We start from the raw sequence: 20,508 nt of genomic DNA, 5'->3' as shown, positions 1-20,508 counted from the left end.
CACACAATTGTTTTTTTCTCAAATGAACCACACAAGTTACACGGGGGTTTTCCACATTGGGACATTTCATGAAGCAATCAAATGCAAACTGCTTAGGACCACATTCTGACTAAGTTAGTCAGCACACTGTACAACTCGTTCTGAGAAGCAGATGAATGACACAGAGAGAGGCATGAATGACACAGAGAGAGGCAGGCTGCAGACATGACTATTACTAAACACTGAAACTAATAGATAGGCATGAGCTGTTTTATAGGAACCTGCTGCCTACTGTTACCACCACCCAGAGAGAATAGCTGCTATGGAGGTGTAAAACCAACCCAAACACATGCTGCAAACTCTTTTAAAACGCTAAGTGTTGAGACTCAGCATGTAGGCTTTCTCTGCCATTTCTGGTTGAGTGAGGAGCTAGAATGTTCCATGGCCACACAAGGGCGAAAAATGGTTGGAGGCTGGAAAACAACAGGGCTTTACTTACTCTGCAACAAGGCAAGTAGGACAGTGTCACAATTGTGTGTGTGAGAGAAAGACTGTTGAGGGGCCATAGGGCTCACAGCTGTGAGACACACACACACACACACATACACACACTTTTCCAAATAGGGCAGTAAATCTCCTGTGAGATGCCAGTGCAGGCAGTGCCTCCAGGCAGAGTTTCACAACTGTAACCAGGATAGAACTCTACACTGGAGCACTCGCGGGCAGAGCTCACCTTCATACTAACATTGCTAATCAATGGTTCTCTCACAAACCTACACCTCATACATGAACACTTTCACAATAAAGCATTGCAGAAAAAAACATTTAGATGTAATACATATTCACTAGCATTCTTGGTCACTTTGCTCACAAACACATTTTAAAAAGACAGTTGGAGATTTCCATTTTTGATACCAAAGGTTTACTCACAGGTAGAGAGAGGCGACCTTAGACGCAGCCTGTCCTAAATCTGGGATGGAGGTCAGCTCGTTGTGGTCCAGGCGTCTGAGGTGAAAACACACAGGCAGAGGTGTCAGAAAACAAGCATACAATAGTACTGATGATACATAATGCTACACATTGATCAATTCAGTTAGTAGTTAGGGGACTGAATGTTAGTGTGAAGACAGACAGTGAAGACAAGAGGTGCAACATGATGGTAGTTGGTGGTGAATACATCCCATCTTTAACAATAGAGTGAGAGGTGGATGGTGGATGAATTTATGACAGACAGGTTTGTCTGCTCTGGGCTCAGTGTTGAGTGAGATAGACCCTGGCCCTCTCCTCACCATATAAAATATTTACAACCCAGGGTTTGGCATGGTGTCGGGTGATGGGGAGGGAAAGCTTAATATAGAAAACCACTTCTTTATTCTCAATTGGACTCATTTCAAGACAGTACACGTTAGAATGTGGAGCGCACTTGTGTGTGTGTGTGCGTGTGTGTGTGTGTGTGTGTGTGTGTGTGTGTGTGTCTCTTTTCCAGCCCATTTACACTACTGTCCCACATAATAGGCAAGCACCTTTTGACCCCCTTTCACAGTCAACAGTGAATGTGTGTGAGATGCATATCTGCTTCAGTGTTTGTTCAGGCTTTTGTAACGGTTGAGAACCTTAGTGATTCCCCCTCTCAACTCTGACCTTGTGCATAGAGGTGCCTGCAAGGGCATCCCCGCAGCAAATATAGGCTATACAGAGAGATGAGCAGACAAACGCTGCAAAACACACACAGGGTAGTCCATTAGGAAGTGAGAGGGGAGCACTTTGTGAGAAGCTGTATTCATAGATTATCTGTCTGCCAGCCAATGGATGCTGTTCTCCTCTGACTGAGGACAACATATACGGGTTGAGCCCAATGCCAAGGGGAACTCCTAGGTGAGAGGAGAGTGTGCCGCACGCACACGCACACCTTGGTGGAAGGAAATGAGATTGCTACTAACCCTTGAGCTCTTAAGTGTTTCATATGGGGTCCTACCTCTTAAGTGTCATGCCACTTTCCCCTCAAGTGTGATATCAGGGGCATTCCAAAGTGTCCCATCAGTGTATGTTTACTAAGGATGTGAGTGTCTGAGGTTCTCTACTCACAGCTCTCGTAGGTTTGGGAGATTGGAGAAGACATCGAGATCTATAGTGGCAAGCTTGTTATGGCCAAGATTTCTGTGGGAAAGAGAAAACAATTAATTAATGTACAGCTGATCTAAACCCGTCATCAGACATGAATCTACTCAGAGGACATTCAGGATCAGTGGTATGAAACATTTGTATTTATTTTTTATGTGTTTTTTGCAGTAGGTTTTCAACAATTTATTAATTCAGCTTTTCAGTAGTTGTCCATGTAACCTCACTGTGCAACCTCCTTACAACAACTAGCCTATTCTGAAAACCCTGTGTTGCCATTTGAGTTTGTGTTTCAGGAGGGGGGTTCCAATCAATACCATCAATACAGACTCTGGCTTCAACCTGGCTCACTTACACAACAGAGCCCACAGCCATCAATCTGTGGAAAAGTCAATTTGCAGTTTAGACTAACAGTGCATTTAATAGCAGACACTTTACTTACTTGTACTGGGACTGGGGTAATAGAGCAATTTGTTCAGATATAGTGTTACTAGGCAAGAGTGCAAGGCTACGGTAAATCACACCCCCACCCCTGCCTTTTGGATTGGACTCCTCAGATCTCACACCATAGAATACCCTGTGATGTGAGCCATATAAACCATCAAATCTGTCTATACAAGCTCACACACACACAGACACACGTTGTCTCCTACTACTTGTCAGCAGACACTTTGGAGGCTGTAGTGAGTGAGAGCAGTCTTTCTGTGAGGTTTTTCGCTGGAAGACAAAGGGAGCCCACAGGCCCTGCAGCCTGCCTCCAGACATGAGAGATGGCCTTGGAATGTTTCACAGCCCTGCCGAGAGATGGCTGGTTGTTCCCAGAGTCTGGGGACACATTTACCTGACGCACCACATTCCTCCTCCTCTCGTGGCAGGGAGCCGGCAGTGCCCCAATGTCAGACCGCTCTGAACGAATAGGGAATGGGTCGGGTAGAAACTGTCCTACACACTTTGACTGCACTTTACCACTGACTACAAGGTTAACTAAATCCAGAGGGGTTTAGGAGAAAATTGGAGTGATAATAAGAAGCTTAAGGAATTAGATGTGAGACAAGAGCGAGGGTGGTGGAAAAACCACAGAGAGCAGAGGAGGGATGGCCCTAGTCACAGTTCCCTGAACAACTGATTGTCATGCTACACAGAGCTCTCTCCATCCTTCACCTATCTCCATGTCTCTTTCTCGCTCTCTCTCTGGCTCTTTCTCTGTGAGTGAGAGGAGATAATAGCAGTCTATCTTTCTCTCTCTTTCACTGTGTGTGTGTGTGTGTGTGTGTGTGAAGAGATAATGGTAGAGTGTGTTTCTGCCCTGCAGGCAGGCCTCTGACAGGGCGGTGTGTTGTGATCACTTGCCAGGGCCCTCCTGCCGCCATTGTGCCACAGATTGCTAAATTGCCATCCCTGCAACAGGAGGCAATTACCTCATTATAGCGAACCAAAGTGAAAAGTCACAGGGTTTCCTCTGGCCGCCTGCGCCGGGGGGTACGAATACAGCAGTAACACTGGTGTAATGCAGCACAGCGCATGGGAGCACAGTCATCTGCTACAACAAACACTGTCAGCTTTTAACAAGCCAGAGATCGCTGCAACCTGGGGATAATGAAGCTTAACTATAGATCGCCTCATTACAAACACAACTAATAAAACACAGCTCAGAGCTGTGTTTGCGCTACTGTCCGCCTTCAACAGGTTTTGGGTATAAGAGGTCATGATTGTGATAGCTGTTGTCCATTTCAAAGTGTTGACAGGGGAAAGAAAGGTCACGTTTAAGAGCAAAACCTGTCGTACTGGTGCCAGAGGCCACAATAACAAACAAAGCCTACTCCGAGAGTGTGTGTGTTTTCCCAGTCTCCTGATAGACCAAATAAAAGGGAGTGTTTACACAACTGTTTTTTTTTCCTGCCCTTGTTCATTCAGCTTCATTTTCCTCCCTATCTGATCAGATAAGTTTCATAGCGTTCACACCTACTGATAGATAGATAGGTATTTTATTGATCCCTGAGGGGAAATCAAGGCATTACAGCAGCTCACATCACTAACAACAACAAAATAAAGTGACAATAGAATAAAAATAGAATAGACATCTGAAACATTATTTACAGTAAGAACAGTCCAGTATGATTTAACATCCCCCAGCCTGACTCTGATCACCCCGATTGATCCAGCCGGAGGAGGAGTTGTACAGTCTTATTGCAGCAGGCAGAAAAGATCTCCTATAACGCTCCTTAGTGCAATGTGGTTGTAATAATCTGTTGCTAAAGGAGCTTCTCTGCTCTGCCACAGTATCATGTAGGGGATGGGAGGGATTGTCCATGATGGCCAGGAGTTTGGTCCTCATCCTCCTATTGACCACCTCCTCCACAGTGTCCAGGGTGACACCAAGGACAGAACCAGCTTTCCAAATAAGCTTGTTCAGCCTCTTGGTGTCACCTTCCTTGATGCTGCTCCCCCAGCGTACCACCGTGTACAGCACTGCACTGGCCAACACTGACTGGTAGAACATGTTCAGCAGAGTCCTACACACGCCAAAGGACCTGAGCCTCCTCAGGAGATAAAGCCGGCTCTGGCCCCTCTTGTACAGGACATCTGTGTTAGTGGTCCAGTCCAGTTTATTGTCCAGTTGCACCCCCAGGTACTTGTAGCTGTCCACCAGTCATCTGTACTTGGTCTCCTGGCCTCCACTGACACATCCCACAATAGCAGAATCATCCGAGAACTTCTTCAGATGGCAAGTGTCTATAGGAGGAGGCCGTGATAACGCCACTCTCTCCCTTTCCTGTCAGTCTCCAGAGCCTACTTTACTAAAACCTGAGAATAACTCACCAGACCACAAAGGGACAAAAGCCTTCACTGAGCAACTCAGTAAACTCATGAGTATGCAAGAGAATTATATCCTTGATCAGTTTAGCAGTCTAAGAATATTCTTCAAACACACAACTTGAAATGTTGGAGAAAGCTGTGATTTAATATGGCAAATACTACAAAATACTCCTCTGCAGAAACCCTGGGGTGTTTCAAACAGTACATTCCATTGCATGGTACAAGAATTCTGGTGTTTATCTAAATGAGCCAGCTTGTTTAATCAGCGTGATCAAAATCAGAAGTGCTGTGTGCTAGACCAGAATGCGTCAGGAAGATCATTTAGACCCCACTTTGGGCCAAATACCAACCTTGGAGTTGACTGGAACCAATTCTGTCAGCCTGCATTAAAGGCCTCAGGGCTCTCAGAGACTACCCATCACTGTCATCAGTCAGTCATTGACCCCAGTGGACAGCATGACTTTAGTTACCTTCCTCCTTCAGTGGTGGACAAGCACATAACAAGGGGCAACCGGGGTGGCACTTGGAGGGTTCCTTCACCCTCCATCCACCCTGTTCACAGAAGCCTCCTCCAACACCTTCCTAAATCTCACACATACCATTGGACGGTACACCGTCAGGAGGTAGGCTAAACGATAGCCTAAAACAAAGCACATTTGCTCCTGCTACATTTAGGCCTAACATAAACCACTCTCCACCTGTTGCCCTGAAGCTTCACAAAGCGTAGCTCAGGTCAATAACAAGCCTAGATCAGCAGAGCTCTGAGGGGGTAGAGGTCACCTAAAACAACATTAGCTTTAGCCTGTCTGTGAGACACAGCACTAAAGCAGCGATAAAGCCATAAACTCTGACTAAGCAAACTGGCACTGCCTCTAAAACCTAGGACAAAAAAACAAGCTAAAAGCTTTCAAACTCAGAAATCAAGAAGGAACTACAGAGCACGTTTGGTCTGACTTTAACGGCCCAAAAAATAACCCCCAAAAATATTGTCTTTCAAGAGAGTAATGGCATTTCTTATGACAGTGCCATCATAACTCAAAACAGAGTGTGTAAGGAAGGAGGGAGGGAGGGAGGGATTCAATCTGGGACTGTCCTTATCTGGTCCATCTCTATCACTGATAAGAAGAGTGTGAACTTCGCTCTGTGGAGGTGTGAAGTGATATCAGCGATAGGCCTTTTGCGGTACAGCTGGGAGATGGAGGAGCTTTACCACTGCTTGTTTCAAAGCACTATAAACTAGTCAAAGAATAACCTTGTGTCGGGTAGAGAGCTCCGTAGGCCAGACAGAAGGCCAGACAGAGCTGAGCCTAGCACAACACCGCACTGCTGCTGCTAACCCCCCCCACCAACTCACATACACACACGCCTTCCTGTCATAAAGGCCCGCTTTTTACAGCCAGGCAACGGCAGTGAGTGTACACAGGAGGAACACCACCACGCAACCATTTTATACTCCTGCTAAACACTGGTGAGAGAGAAAGATGAGACATTGAAAGCAGTCACAAACTGAAAAATTAAACATTTTAAAAAGTAGCACAACGTTTTTGTATCAATCTCCCTTTGTGCAAACAACAACTGGAATTGCTGTGATCTGCACATTTGCAGGACAGGTTTGAGAGCAGATATAGCATGTGGGCTGATAGGATCAGCATATCTTCATGGCACAGTTTGAATTGCAGATTTTCTGGCTGCAATTCCAGGCAACAAAGGGGTGCTGCAGCCTGTGAGTAGGCAACCAAACATTAGTCAGAGAGGGAGAGTGCTTCTTTTTCAGAATTTTTCCGAGGCAGGCAAAGCACACATCTTGGGGCCATGTGCCTTTCCCAGAGCGCTGCTGGTTCTGTATGGAGCTGGGCAGTCCAAACAAACAGGGGAGGGGGTTAGGAGAAGGGTCTGCACTAGCCCGGGGCACAGCATGAACTCAGGCCCAACGACGCCAGCCAAGGCACACGCATACACATTCTAGTTTGATAGCAAATTATAATTTGTCGTCAGACTCCTTGATTATGAGCAAAGGAAATGAGCCTCCCCAATTAATCTGAAAGAATAACATAAATAAGTCAAGTCTGAGGGGGTATTGTTTCAGTTCCCTCTTGACAGATTGCTGATCTTATGCATTCCACTTCAAAGTGAAGAAAATGACTGATCATTAGACAATGCATTTCCCCCTACTTAATGTTTATTATGATAGCAAAAGGAACATTTTGCAATAATTACACCATCGTCGGTAAAGAGAGTATGGGGCCAAATATGTTTCATCAAAGAAGGTGACACCAAGAGGCTGAACAAGCATATTAGGAAAGCTGGTTCTGTCCTCAGTGTCACCCTGGACACTGTGGAGGAGGTGGCCAATAGGAGGATGAGGACCAAACTCTTGGACATCATGGACAATCCCTCCCATCCCCTACAGATTACTACAACCACGTTGCACTAAGGAGCGCTATAGGAGATCTTTTCTGCCTGCCGCAATAAGACTGTACAACTCCTCCTCCGGCTGGCTCGATCAGGGTGATGTTAAATCATACTGGACTGTTCTTCTTGTATAAAATGTTTCAGATGTCTATTTTATTTTTATTCTATTATTACTTTATTTTGTTGTTTGTGATGTGAGCTGCTGTAACGCCTTAATTTCCCCTCTGGGATCAATAAAGTACCTACCTACCCACCTACCCACCCACCCACCCCCAGGCTTTATAAACAACCATATGTCCAGGCACTGAAGACTTCCCTGTTTTCTGCACAATCATGGAACAACAGGGCCGATGCAGGTTTTTTCAAGATAAGAATGCTTGGCGTTGGCATGCACTCACAGCAGTCAGTTCTTGGTTGCCAGACGGCCTGTTTTGGGGGGTGCTCCACTCCACTTCACAGTACCTCTCCAAGTCTTTTTCTAATGTCTTCTCCAGATTTCCAAACTCTTACCAGATGCCCAGAATTCACAGATGATTCATCTATCAAACCCACTTTGTAGACACCGGCTGAAACAAAAAAGGAAGAAAAAAAAGCTTGGCACCCCAGAGTGCCTTAACAAAAAGGCCATCTATTCTGTTGACTGGATTCCTGTGGAATGACTTCTGGCAGCAGCTGTTCAATTGTCATTAAAGTGAACACTTTGATGAGCTCACTTCATAACTTCATGTAAAAGTCAAATGTAATCTATAGTTATGAAAGTGGTTCTTCTCCTCAGTTATTGTTGCTAATTTGCTCCTGTCTAAAAGTTCTATGCAATTTTGCACATTGACATTTATGTGGAAATGCATATATATAAAACTGATTAAATCAGAGCACTAACAATAACATCATCTCCCCAGGAAAGGTGAGAGATGTGGCTATAAAGACAACCAACCGAAGGACATTACAGTCACAAGGCTAAGAAACTGACAATAAACAAACTCTGCATAATCGCTCCCAATACCACAAGATTACCAGACTGCTTACAAAGACATGCCCTTGGAACCACAATGGGCCTCAGTTCTACAAACTGCTGCTGCTGTTGTGTAGCTAGCTGCTAAAATGTGAAAGTCAGTCATGGCGAATGTGGTATTAATGGGTGCTGTCAAAACTTCATTGTTACTGCAAAAACAACCATCATTTCCACCACTTATTTTTACTTTGCATGTTGGTTGTGGTTGATTGGGTTATCAAATAACAATAAAAAGAAGAATACACCCTAACCCACCGTAATAGGAAAGGTGCTGCTCACGTATGTGGAAGTTGGAACTTCTAGACTAGAAATGAAAGTTGCACCCTCTACTCAACGCAGTGCGATTTAGGTGCTTGTGGTCGAGGTTGGGTTCTACCACAGAACATTTACCCAGTGGAACCCGCAAAGCAGCAGACCATGACATTGACAAAACACTTCCAGGCAGCCGGCGGAAAACTCTCCTTCCTCCTCCCCATCCCGAGCCCCCCAGGCCAGGTGATCTGCCCCTATAACCAGAGGAGCCACCAGACCCTGTCAGGAAACCACCAAAACAAACCCATTTCCTGTGGGCAGAAGCCAAAACCAACCAATGGGAGGGGTGTTTACCGATGCAACTGCATTACCAGTTTTAAGGGGGATGGCTTGTGATGCAGAAACAGATGGAACTGGAAGTCTGTCACATTGAATGCAGTGCAGTGTTGCTGTCGGGGAAGAGAGTTATGGCCTGCCATTTAGGAAACCACTCAGGAAAAGCTGGTTTGTAAAGGGATTAGGCTACATCTTCCCCATGAGTATATATTGGGGGTGACACTGCTTTGACTGAGAAAAAACACTGCCATACCTTACTTTGCCTCTGTGGGAACATGTAGGGGAGAAAGGCAAGTCCTCAGCGGAGAAAATTAAGGGAAAAGCCAGAAAGCTCTCTCGTAGACAAGCAGGGTCTCTGCTTTGTCTCTATCCAACCACGGCAATCGAAACCAACATTAATAATGCTCATGCTTTTATTTACTTGCAAAACCCATTACAGGGATGGCACTGCAGGCAAAAACGCTATTTATACACATTACCATGGCCACAAATAAGATAAGCCACCACTCCTGAGAGAGAATATCTGACTGAGTGAGAGGAAGCATTCGTTGGATGTTATTAGGCTTTTCATCAATCAATAAGAACAAAAAAGCATTTTACTATGTAATCTGTTAACAGTCTTGTATGCATACATCACAATGCACCAATATAGCTTTTTAGTCTATCAACATCAGCAACATCATTATATATATACACACGTGTATATATATATATATATATATATATATATATATACACACACGATACAAACCTTATATTACAAGCTCAACTTTGCTACATCACTTATCTAACATCTGTATTCTCCCTACATAACCCGAATAGTCACTCCCTCCAATTTTCCCCATCTCTCAATCCCTCATCATCTCTCCCTGTTAGCTCAATCTTCTCTGCTTTTACTCTGGCTGAATATGCCAACACCCACTTGTTTCCTACTATCCCCATCAAGGCCGCAATGTCACAGGGGAGCTGTAAAAACAGGGCAGAACAGGGAAACTATTTTGACAACTGGAAGGCATTATGGCTACATTTTTCACACAGGCCGTGTCCAGTGGGTTTCCTCAGAAAACTCTCGACAGTACTGATGGATATACTGCAGATGAGCACCTAGTCTCTACCCAGCCTGCCCCCAGCAAAATCAAGCTACTGCTCTTACAATATATGGTCTCATATAAAGATAACCACAACAGTGACACAAGAGTTCACTCCTTTTTCAGACAGGAGGACAGTTTAAAAATGTATTTATTTATTTCTTGTGTGCTTGTAACATGACCCTCAATGGAATATTCTACATTATTACATATTTTCCTTAAAAAAAAGTTCCCCCACCCCTGCCCTCATTACAAAATAACTACACAGGAGCAGACAAACCTCTCTCCTCTTAACCGACATTCAGCAGGGGGACGCGAACGCAATGCTTAAGCAGAATCAGCAGAGTGTCTCACTGTGGGAGCAGACAGACAGAGGCTGTTTTTATTGACACCCAACAGTAATGTCCGCCCAGCCACCGCACTGACCCACCACTACCGCCGCTTCCACCCAGGGCTAAACATAACAGGGACAGTTTATTCCCCCCCCAACTAATTCACTTGGCACGGGTTCCCGGAGGTACAGAGAGACAAACAGATCTGGTGTGAAACTCAGCATGGCCTGACTGCACACTCACACTCAGTGACTCAGAACTTAAAGGATCTGACTGAATGATAGCCACAGTATCATTAGAAACTGAATTGGCTATAACACTGCTAGTTTGTGTTTAGACCATTGGCAAATGTAGTAAGACATTTACTATAATTCCTAACACAGTATTCTAATCCTAATTCTTATTAAGGTTTTATTGATAGTGATAAAAAGGCTTCGTCAATACATTAATCCTCCAGTTCCTCATGTGGTGCATTCAAGGGTGTCAGCGATTCTCTCCTGTCTTTGCCATGGCATGGGACATATGCATGGTAAATGCAAAAGTGTTTGATCATAAATTAAGGAGGTAGCTCCAGCTGTACAGCAAGTTGTCCACACTTACTGCTCCATTTAATTCAACCTCTCTCCCTCCAGAATGTGCACAGTGAACTTTTAATTCCCAGGCTTTTGAAGTGCCAAAAAAAGAGTGCATGCTAATAAATGAATTATTATTATTAATTCAAGACTGAATGGCAGTTTCTCTGTGCCCGAATACCCCATCCCCCAACACACACACACACACACACGCTTTGTAAACAGTCAATTCACACAGACTGAAATATGCTTCTATTCTCAACATTCAAGTGCCTATTCCTTCCAACGATTCAAATGAAGTGGACTACACAAGGGTTGAGTTTTATTGGGATCACAGACAGCCTCAACTGAAAATCCATGTCTCAGATGGTTAACAGTAATCATCTACTAATTCGGGACTTTTACAAACAAGAGAAGAAAGCAGCTCTGTCCCTTTGTGGTATCTGCCGACAAAAGGGAACAATCTAAAGTGGTGAGGAAATATTCAGCCCAGGTGTTTTAAAGGTAATTCAATGTAATAAAACCATTCTCTTTGAAAACAACAAGATTGCGGGTCTTTAAATCTTGACCGATAAGGCACATACAGATAACAGGTATAGCATAGGATCTAGACATGACCTATGCAGACACAACATGTATTGTGCTACAGTGTTTGATGTCAGCCATATTCAGATCAGACACTTGTCCGACTTGTGTGTTTTTAAGTAATTTAAGTGAGGAGGAACCGTGTGTGTCTTACAGTCCGCCATAAACAGCACTTGAACTTGGCGAAGTGGCGCTTAAGGGGAATAACGCTACCTGGGCACAGGCATCGTTATTCATGTTTTAGAGGACATTTTAAAAGTTGCATTCCTCACTTCCCCAGGGAAGACAAACTGCCTCACACAGGAACCTGGGAAGCTGAGAAGTCCAAGGGCCTTCGGTATTTAACCCCCTAAAAAAAAAGTCTCTCTCTCTCACACACAATTGCCATTGGAGCAGTGGTCCTATAATGCTGGCCAAGCCAAAATGTTGATTGAGAGGAAGAAAGTGGTGTTGTTTATAAACAAACTGTCATTCAAGGGCAGGAAGACTGAATTTCTCTCAATTTCAAGAGAAATTCCTTTAAAATGTTTCTCAATTGGCTCATTTCCTAAACGAACCGGCAGACAGTGTCCCTATTGTGGCCAATGTTGTCTTGAAAATCCTGCGTAATTTAACAGAAATCTAATTTGTGGGCCATGGGCTGACAGAACCAAAATAGGGGATTAAGGACTAATACCTGTGATAAATCTCATTGAATGAAGTGTTGTTGGAGATGAAGTTGAATTCCCTGGAGAAACATTTCGCCCATTGACAACTAAGGATTTACTGTTTTGGTCTTTGAAACCATCTGTAGCTACAGAATTGTCTTGACACAATGTTCTGTACAAACTACACATTAAGTCACATTAATTCATAAATAAGACAGATATGTATTATTAGTGTAATAAAGCATAGATTTTCTGGCACCCAATACATTGCGCACACACGGTTCCACTTGCAGTATGCTACATTAATCTATGATCTTTTATAAAACTACAGAGCTTTTCATTGTCAATAGTGTTGACAAAAATTTGCAATTCAAATGTTTTAACGCAACTAATTATAGACTTTATAAAGACATGCCAATTAGACTGACCCTTCTTCGTAACACGGTGCAACAACTGTCAAACTTAATTACTGTTTTGATCATCTAGGCTACAGTTGTCCATCCAGTGCGTTGCAATGTCTTAAATGTGTGGATACAAATTCAGTTGAAAATCATAAAATAAAGACAGATACAACTTCATACGTGCGAATTGCAACATTTGCTTCATGTTTGAACATGAAATACTCAGCGCATCGGTATTTCACTTTCCCTTTACCAACATTGTAGCTTATCCCGATACAGTGGTCAATTAATACGGCGATTGGAGGGTATACTTACAGGGAAACTGTCCGAACTGGCAGGTCCAGCGGTGTATCTGTCAAATCCAAATTGCTACAGTCCACAGAATCCCTTGTGCATGTACAGTTCTGGGCACAGGGTAAATCTGAACTCAATCCGTAATTGATTAACAGTTCCAGCGACAAAACAAAATAAAAACCATAGTGAGAAACCGATCGGATTCGTCCCACGGACGCCGCCATTTTGTATCCAGTTTTAATAGCGCGGCCACTGATCTCTCCTATCCACAGTTTGGAAATCTCTTACAGTTTTGGAGAGATTGTGGAGTTTGTTACAGCACATTAATTGCGTCCTTGTAGCCTACTAAAATGAAGGATACTAGCACTTGTGGTTTATCCAATTAGTCTCGGCCAACTTTTCCAATACAGAGTCATTTAAAAAAGTTCCCAGTCCAACTTTCTCCTCTCGTGCCCTTACGTGGGATGAAATCTAAGGTGAATCACGGTTTACGAAGCAAAAATAGGCTACATGAAACTTGTCCTGCAGCCAAAATTAAATGCAAGTTGCAGTTGTCCTTAAAAGGTTGAAAACGAGGTCTCTCTTGGCAAAGCAATTCGCATTGACAAACATGTATTGAACTTATCAAAACATGAAAGAGAAAAACAAGTCAAAGATTAGCTCACCAATAACTTTATCACTCTGAAAATAACTTGTATGTCAAACTTCCAAGAGACACTCATTTTCCTGGAAAAATAATGTTATCCAAATGCTCGGTTACACCATTGCCTCCGCACTAAAATCTAACTTTAAAACTTATCTTCTCTCCATCGCGCGCTTGGAATGTAGGCTATCTTTGACGATGTTCCACTGCGACGCAATTGTAGCACCCGCAAAATGTGACTTCAATACAGAAAAACTATACCATTGCTGGCTCATTTGTAGCGCTGCACAACAGCACAAATTAAACACCTTGCTTGTGTTCCAACTTCGAAGCACACACTTCGCCTTCCTCTCTGAAGATCCAACAAGGACTGCTTATCAAATGCAATCTACGGAAAGATGATCTTGGCGATCCGATTATTGACAAATTCAGTCCCCATTTCTGACCGCGGTATCCACCATGAGATTTTTTTTCTTCTTCACTTACTTTCCTTTTTTCAAAGTGTTCGTTCCATAGTCCCACGTTGGATACACAACAGCACTTGGGAACCTCCCATGTTCTACTGCAATTGGCTATTCCAATTTGAGGAACAGGAAAACTCCTAATCTTACTGGCTGTTGAGGATTCTACAGGCGTCGCAAAGTTCGCCTGCCAGTGACCAGCTGTCACTCACCAGCCATTGACCCCACCCATGTTTCCCACCCCGGGTGTGAAACCACACCACCTCCTTTCACTCTCACCGCGTCTTAAAGGGACCATAACCAGGTTAAATCACTGTAATCGAATAATGATATCCCTCCATAACAACAGCATAAGTGAATTGGGCTTGCATCAGGTCATGCTGAAGGTGATGCATTTCTCGAAATAAAAAGTAAATGATAAGTCACACTTCAAATGAATATTATTGAATGCCTCATAAGCACATTTGTAATGCATTATATTTGCATTAGCGCAAATAATGACTCATAAATAATGACTTCTCAAAACATCTCTAACATTCATAAGGCAATGAGCAAGAAGCATACGGTATTTCGAGGTAAAGTAACATATTGCCTTTAGGCCTGTATGAAATGCTCATCAGGAAATTGTAATCGCATTTTTTGTGTAACAGACTAAATATATATTAAAATATAATAGGAGGTCCCTGGATAATAAAATATTATAGAAGTCTGATCTAAAACAAAATGCACCAGCACTCTGGACACAATTTCCTGATGAGCATTAAAAGGGCATTATAGCACTATATGTGATTCACCCTTTGTTAATAATGAATTATGCAAAGCATATAAATGTCCCTATAATGCAGTATAGGGGGTATTATAGGAAGTTGTATGTATTCAGGGGGTATTCATAGGACATTTTACCAAAAGGGAATGTGTCAGTGTTCAATATGGCCTACCATGTGTGCTTGCTAAAATATTTAATTCATAAGGCCTACACAAAATGTAGAAATGAAAATGCAATACCTGCAGAGACGTTTTCTCAACTTTGTGTGTGTGTGTGTGTGTGTGTGTGTGTGTCTGTGTCTGTGTCTGTGTCTGTGTCTGTGTCTGTGTGTCTCCAGTGTGATCTTTATGCGATTATAGGGTGCCCTATAATGGGCTCATGATAGCACATAATTCTTCCCAAATGGTGAAGTCATGTCCGCCCATTGTCTTAAAAATGCACATCTGCGATAAATTGGGGGACTAGACTTGGCCCTGTGAATAGTTGTTCCCATAAAAAAAAATCTGTCAATGACAAGTCCTATTGATTGACTTTGTGAGAGCTATTGTAATCGTTACGTGTCAGGATAAGTCCAGAATTTTCATGCAATTAATCACCACAGTGGGGACATACAGTATATTCACACCTGCGGCCCTGCAGGCAGTTTTGTGCCCCAGTTCCTTGTTCCTTTTACGATTAATAGTTCTGGTTCATGTTGCACCATCAGTAGCCCACGGGTGAGATGTAAATTATCAATGAAAATATCAGAGATAGATGGTTGTTAAAATGTGTTTTTGTTGTGTTTTCGATAAATAATCATATTGCAACAACAGAAAAGTAGTAATTGAGTCAATGTCCTTTTCACAATAGGTTATGCCACCTCAATTGAGAATTGGGATATGAGGAACTAGTTAGTCAGCAAGTCAGTCAGTATTATGCATTCATACGTTATCCCCTCTAAATTGTATTCTCCCCTTTCAATAACTTGTTTGGCAGGTAAGATCACACATGTAGTGTATGTGTCTAGTGCCTGGTGTCTCTTCGACTGCAGGTGAGCGATTAAGGGGTACAAACATAGCCATTTGAAAAATGTGACCCTGCATTTTTAGCTTCCTTTAACAGATATGGCATTTGGATCAGGTATTTTAGTGGTCTATTTTGAGAGTCCTGTTGACATGTTTTTTAATGTGATTTACCTGGTGAGGTGGCTGCTGTGAATGATTTGGAGCAGAAATAACTGTTGTGTGACATTGGGGCAACCAAAATGCCAGGTTGTGATTTTGATCAAAAGAGCCAACTCACTGAACTTTTCCAGAAAGACAGAAATCAGCTTATCTATGTGAATGTGTCCATACACAAAAAAACAGCCTCTGTTGGGACCAATGTTCTTCTCAGGAGAAAAGTATAGGAAGTGAACAAACACATTTGTTCCTGTTGCTGTCATCTAAAGTGTGTAACACGTTAACAGTGTCACCGGAGTGGAAGAATGCTTGTCTAGATACCAGCACCATAAAATTAGAAATCCACTGATAGACCAATAAGGAAAATGGACTAAAATGGCTCTCGCAATAAAGGTTATCATACAAAGGTAAACAGTAATATTAAAGATAAAGATCAAAAGGGTATTTTTCTCTTGGATGGATTGATGTATGGGATCCAACATTAGCTATTTTGACATTTTTTAGCTGATATAGCCTATGCCATCCTGGTGCTCCACAAGGTTATTTCACAGTGATTAATGTCAGAAAATTGCTATTTAGCTCAGTATGTGTATTTTGGATGATATATTCTATTTTTTTAGCTTCTCTTAAAACGATTTCCCACGTGCCATGACATATGACATTTCATACAGCTACAGAGCTCCGGAGTGTGACGGGGCTAGCCTGTTTGTAAAGTTAGCAACCAGAGTCAAATATAACGCTCCAAATCCCATTCACCTGCTTTTTTGCAACTGAGTCAAACAACTTTTCAACACATTTTATTGAGAATTCTGGCATTACTTTCCCAAATGGCTCCATGAATGTCTAAAGTCGTCACTCGGTGCATCTGTTCTTTGGGCTCCAATTTGCTTTGCATCACAAAAACCATGTGCAAAGACTGTTTTGGTAATTTGGAGTCACTGCAAAGTGGTTTTGCCGCGAACAACACAAACTTTGCACAGATATAGGCAGGGCAGTAAATGGGAGTGACCGGTGGACTGGGACTCTTGATTGGCGAGGATAATGGACATCTTCACATTATCATTACCCAATCATCCCACCCACTCATTGTTGGAGACCTGCCCTCCACCTCTACCCTAACTGAAACTTTGCGGAACAAAATTACCAATTCAGCGGTCATGGCCACTAAAAACATAGTGTTGTGCAGCAAACTGGGGCCCTTTGAGTATTTTGGTGCGTTCTAGTCTCCCTTGGAAACTCTAAGCCTCCTAGTTGGTCACGTTGGCGCATTCAAGTGCTTCTGATGTTGGAATAACTCTTAAACCAACCTTTTTTCAAGAAAAGCCAGGAAGTTAAACTGTCTGGCAGGGGCCTTTAAGAGGATTCACAGTGTGAGGAAGGCATTAACAGCTACTGCTACCACGACTGTACCTCTTCTTACCCACACTGTCCCCCATCAGGGTCTGTAGTCTGTGAAGTTTGACTGATGGGAGAGTGGACGTTGTCATGGGAGTGCACTATAAAGGGGATAATGGCTGTGAGGCCCAGAACGATTTATCACGCTCGTCTTACTGGAATCTTCAAAGATAATGAGCCATCTGCTTGAGCCATTCATCAACAATAAAATGGAGAGGCGTGAAACGAGACCAACTCATCATACTCCCGCTGGATGGCTAACGGGTGTTGTGCGAGCGTGGAAATGCCTCGCTAATGGGAAGCAGAGACAGTCGGACATCTCCTGTGATACCAGGCTGTTTGCTAAGTGGCGTGATGCGTGATCTTGGATGGATCAGGGGAGAGGGGAGAGCACAGCACAGGAACACAGATGTAGGTGAACAGTGAAAAGGGGCACATATGAGAGAACAACACATACTAGAGTAATGGCCTTTTGGGTAGAAGGCAGAGTTCCACTTGCAGCCTACACTCATCTGGCCTACACACTGTACTAAGGAGACTATCATACCTTGCACTTCTCCTTCTCCTTCTCATTTACATTTACATTTACATTTATGGCATTTAGCAGACGCCTTTATCCAAAGCGACTTACAACAAATACATTTGTTTAAGTAAGTGAATCATCAATCCAACAGTCATCATAAGACAAAGTAATCAATGCTCACACCAAGGGCCATTGGCAGTTGTAATGCCAGAAGGCTTTTTTTTTAAGTTTTATTTTATTTTTTAAATTATTTATTAACAGGAGAGAACTTGTACAGGGGGGGGGTAGTGGGGGTGAAGAGGTCTTTAGGAAGGACTGTTAAGATGTAGCCTGAAGAGATGGGTTTTCAGTCTACGGCGGAAGATCCGTAGTGACTCTGCAGTCCTGACAGTGGTGGGAAGCTCATTCCACCAGTGGGGCGCCAGGACAGTGAAAAGCCGTGACCGAGTGGTGCGGCTGCTGCATCCACGTAGAGGCGGCGGTGCCAGGCGGGCAACCGAGGTGGAAGAGCAGAGTGATCGTGCAGGGGTTTGGGGGCTAACCATTGCTTGCAAGTATGGAGGGGCTGTTCCCTTTGCCGCCCGGTAGGCACCAGGGTCTTGAATCTGATGCGAGCTGCTACCGGGAGCCAGTGGAGGGTGCGGAGGAGGGGCGTGACATGGGAGAATTCTCAATCTCAATCTCATATAGCATCTACATATGCTTAAAACACATTTTTGGATTAGTGTGTTGAGGATATACTTGAGTTGAGTACTTATGCTGCACAGTGGGCCATCAAAACCTGTTGGAAGACCATGAGGAACAAGCATTTCACACAGGTCATGAACTAAACACCTGTTATGGGAGGAGGGGTATAACAAAGACCATGCTGAATAAAGAGGGCTTTAGTGGTGTGCGGCTGTTGAGTTCCAGAGAATGACTCTGCAGGTGTCCAAACAAGATGGCCTGGGTTTTCCTCTTCTTTTTTTTTCCTTCAATATTGAAAGTGTGTACTAACATTTACATTTCTCACCATTGTTTGTTTAATGAAGTGAGTGAATCTTGCACACTTCTGCCAAGTTTCTGTCACTGGGCAGGGCCCGGCGCTCAGCGGCCCAACGGAAGGTGATGAGAGACGCCTCCTCTTCCTCCTCTCCGACCTGTTCAGTCGCAGGGTGGGCGTGGCATAGATTTTCACCCCCTTCTATTATGCATACACCTCCGTCAATGTCAGCTACAGTGAAGGCACGCATTGTTCAAAAGAGGGCTGTGTCCACTGTTCATTTCCATTTCTTTTCAACAGGTGTTTACCTGTGTCTACATCCTTCATGTCCTCACCCTACAAGACAAAGTTGAACAACGTGTGTTTGTTGAGTAAGCTCTGTGCAAGCTCTGTGCAAGAATGGAGGAGGGTGAATTTTTTTGTTTATTTGGCTTGTGATTGTTTTAATAGGCCTTGACTATAGAATATTCCATAAAAGAAGCGATGGCCTGGAACATTTTTTGTTCTGGCCCAGTAAAGGAATGCACTGTGCTAAGGCTCTTTGAAATGTGACTTCTGTGTAGAGTGGCCACAGTGGCCAAGCAGCTTTTGTCTGCAAGCATTCTTTGTTCTGTGTTTTTAGTGTGAATGCATTAGTGCCAAGGCTCTCTCTCTCTCTCTCTCTCTCTCTTGCTCATTCTCTCTCTTTCACTCTATATCTTTCCACTTCACTGCTCCCAAGAAGGGGTTAAATTCTACCTTTATTGTTGCGGAGAATATGTTGTTCACTATTCAGCTCTTTGTTCAAGTAGGCTAACCTTTACCTAAACATCCACAGGTGCATCATGAAAAAATAATTCCCTATGCATAGTCAATACTCTCAATTCACAGTACTCTATATCCTAGTACGTAGCCTTGTGCTGACTTAGAAAGTTATACATTTATACAACAAACACATATAAAGTTGTCATACTTCACTGTTGACTGCACATGAGTATTGAGTGTTTACAAATCCACTGAGTGGTTTAATAAGCCAACTAAATCAGAATGACCACCTTCTAAATTCAATTACGCCTTCAAACACTCTAAATGAAAGTACAGGCCAGAGGTGGAAAATTCAATTTATTTGAAGTAACATGATCCCCATTTACTCCATAAAGGAACATATGGCCTCTCCCTCTGGGTGAGTTGTATATGTTTACGAGCAATTCATCTGACATCATTACATTATCTTAAGTGTATCATTAACTGTGGAGAAATGGCAATTAGCTGGTATGTTAGCTCTAGCAGTATAGGTCTGCATGTTGCCTGTGTGTGTGTGTGTGTGTGTGTGTGTGTGTGTGTGTGTCTGTCTGTCTGTGTGTGTGTGTGTGTGTGTGTGTGTGTGTGTGTGTGTGTGTGTGTGTGTGTGTGTGTGTGTGTGTCCCAGTCCAATCTAAGGGCTAAGGAATGGAGGCTTATTCAGGACAATTTGTACAAATTGCGGTTTTCACTTTCATTACTCTTAGCTCACATATTGCGGAGTATACTAGTCTTCCTTTGCACTCCCAATTAGAACCTGTTCATTAACCACTAATTGCAGAATATATGTAAACAGTGTGAAGGTTAAACTCTTAGGGGCGGTTTCTCTGACACGTATTAAGCCTAGTTCTGGACTAAACCACACTTTCAATGGAGATTCTCTATATAAATAGTTTTAGTTTCGGACTAGGCTTAATCTAGGTCCGAGAAACCAGCTCTTCGACTGAACATTC

General features: G+C 43.2%; 1 protein-coding gene across 2 annotated transcripts in view; it reads right to left on the bottom strand.

Annotated features, from left to right (window-relative positions):
• lrig1 (leucine-rich repeats and immunoglobulin-like domains 1) overlaps positions 1-13,956 on the bottom strand; it is a 33,289-nt gene extending 19,333 nt beyond the window's left edge. Inside the window, exons 1-3 of one of the 2 annotated variants that reach the window (XM_083668834.1) lie at positions 12,867-13,956; positions 2,065-2,136; positions 910-984 (exon numbers count right to left, since the gene is read on the bottom strand). In XM_083668834.1, coding sequence (XP_083524960.1) covers positions 910-984; positions 2,065-2,136; positions 12,867-13,069 — 350 coding nt within the window. In that variant the 5' untranslated portion in view covers positions 13,070-13,956. The remainder of the gene's footprint in view (positions 1-909; positions 985-2,064; positions 2,137-12,866) is intronic. The other variant, XM_083668835.1, reaches the window with a different exon arrangement.
• Positions 13,957-20,508: the final 6,552 nt, after the last annotated feature.

The sequence above is a fragment of the Argentina silus genome (genome assembly GCF_951799395.1).
Source record: "Argentina silus genome assembly, chromosome: 4".
Lineage (NCBI taxonomy): Eukaryota > Metazoa > Chordata > Actinopteri > Argentiniformes > Argentinidae > Argentina > Argentina silus.
This window is presented reverse-complemented; position numbering and strand designations above follow the sequence as displayed.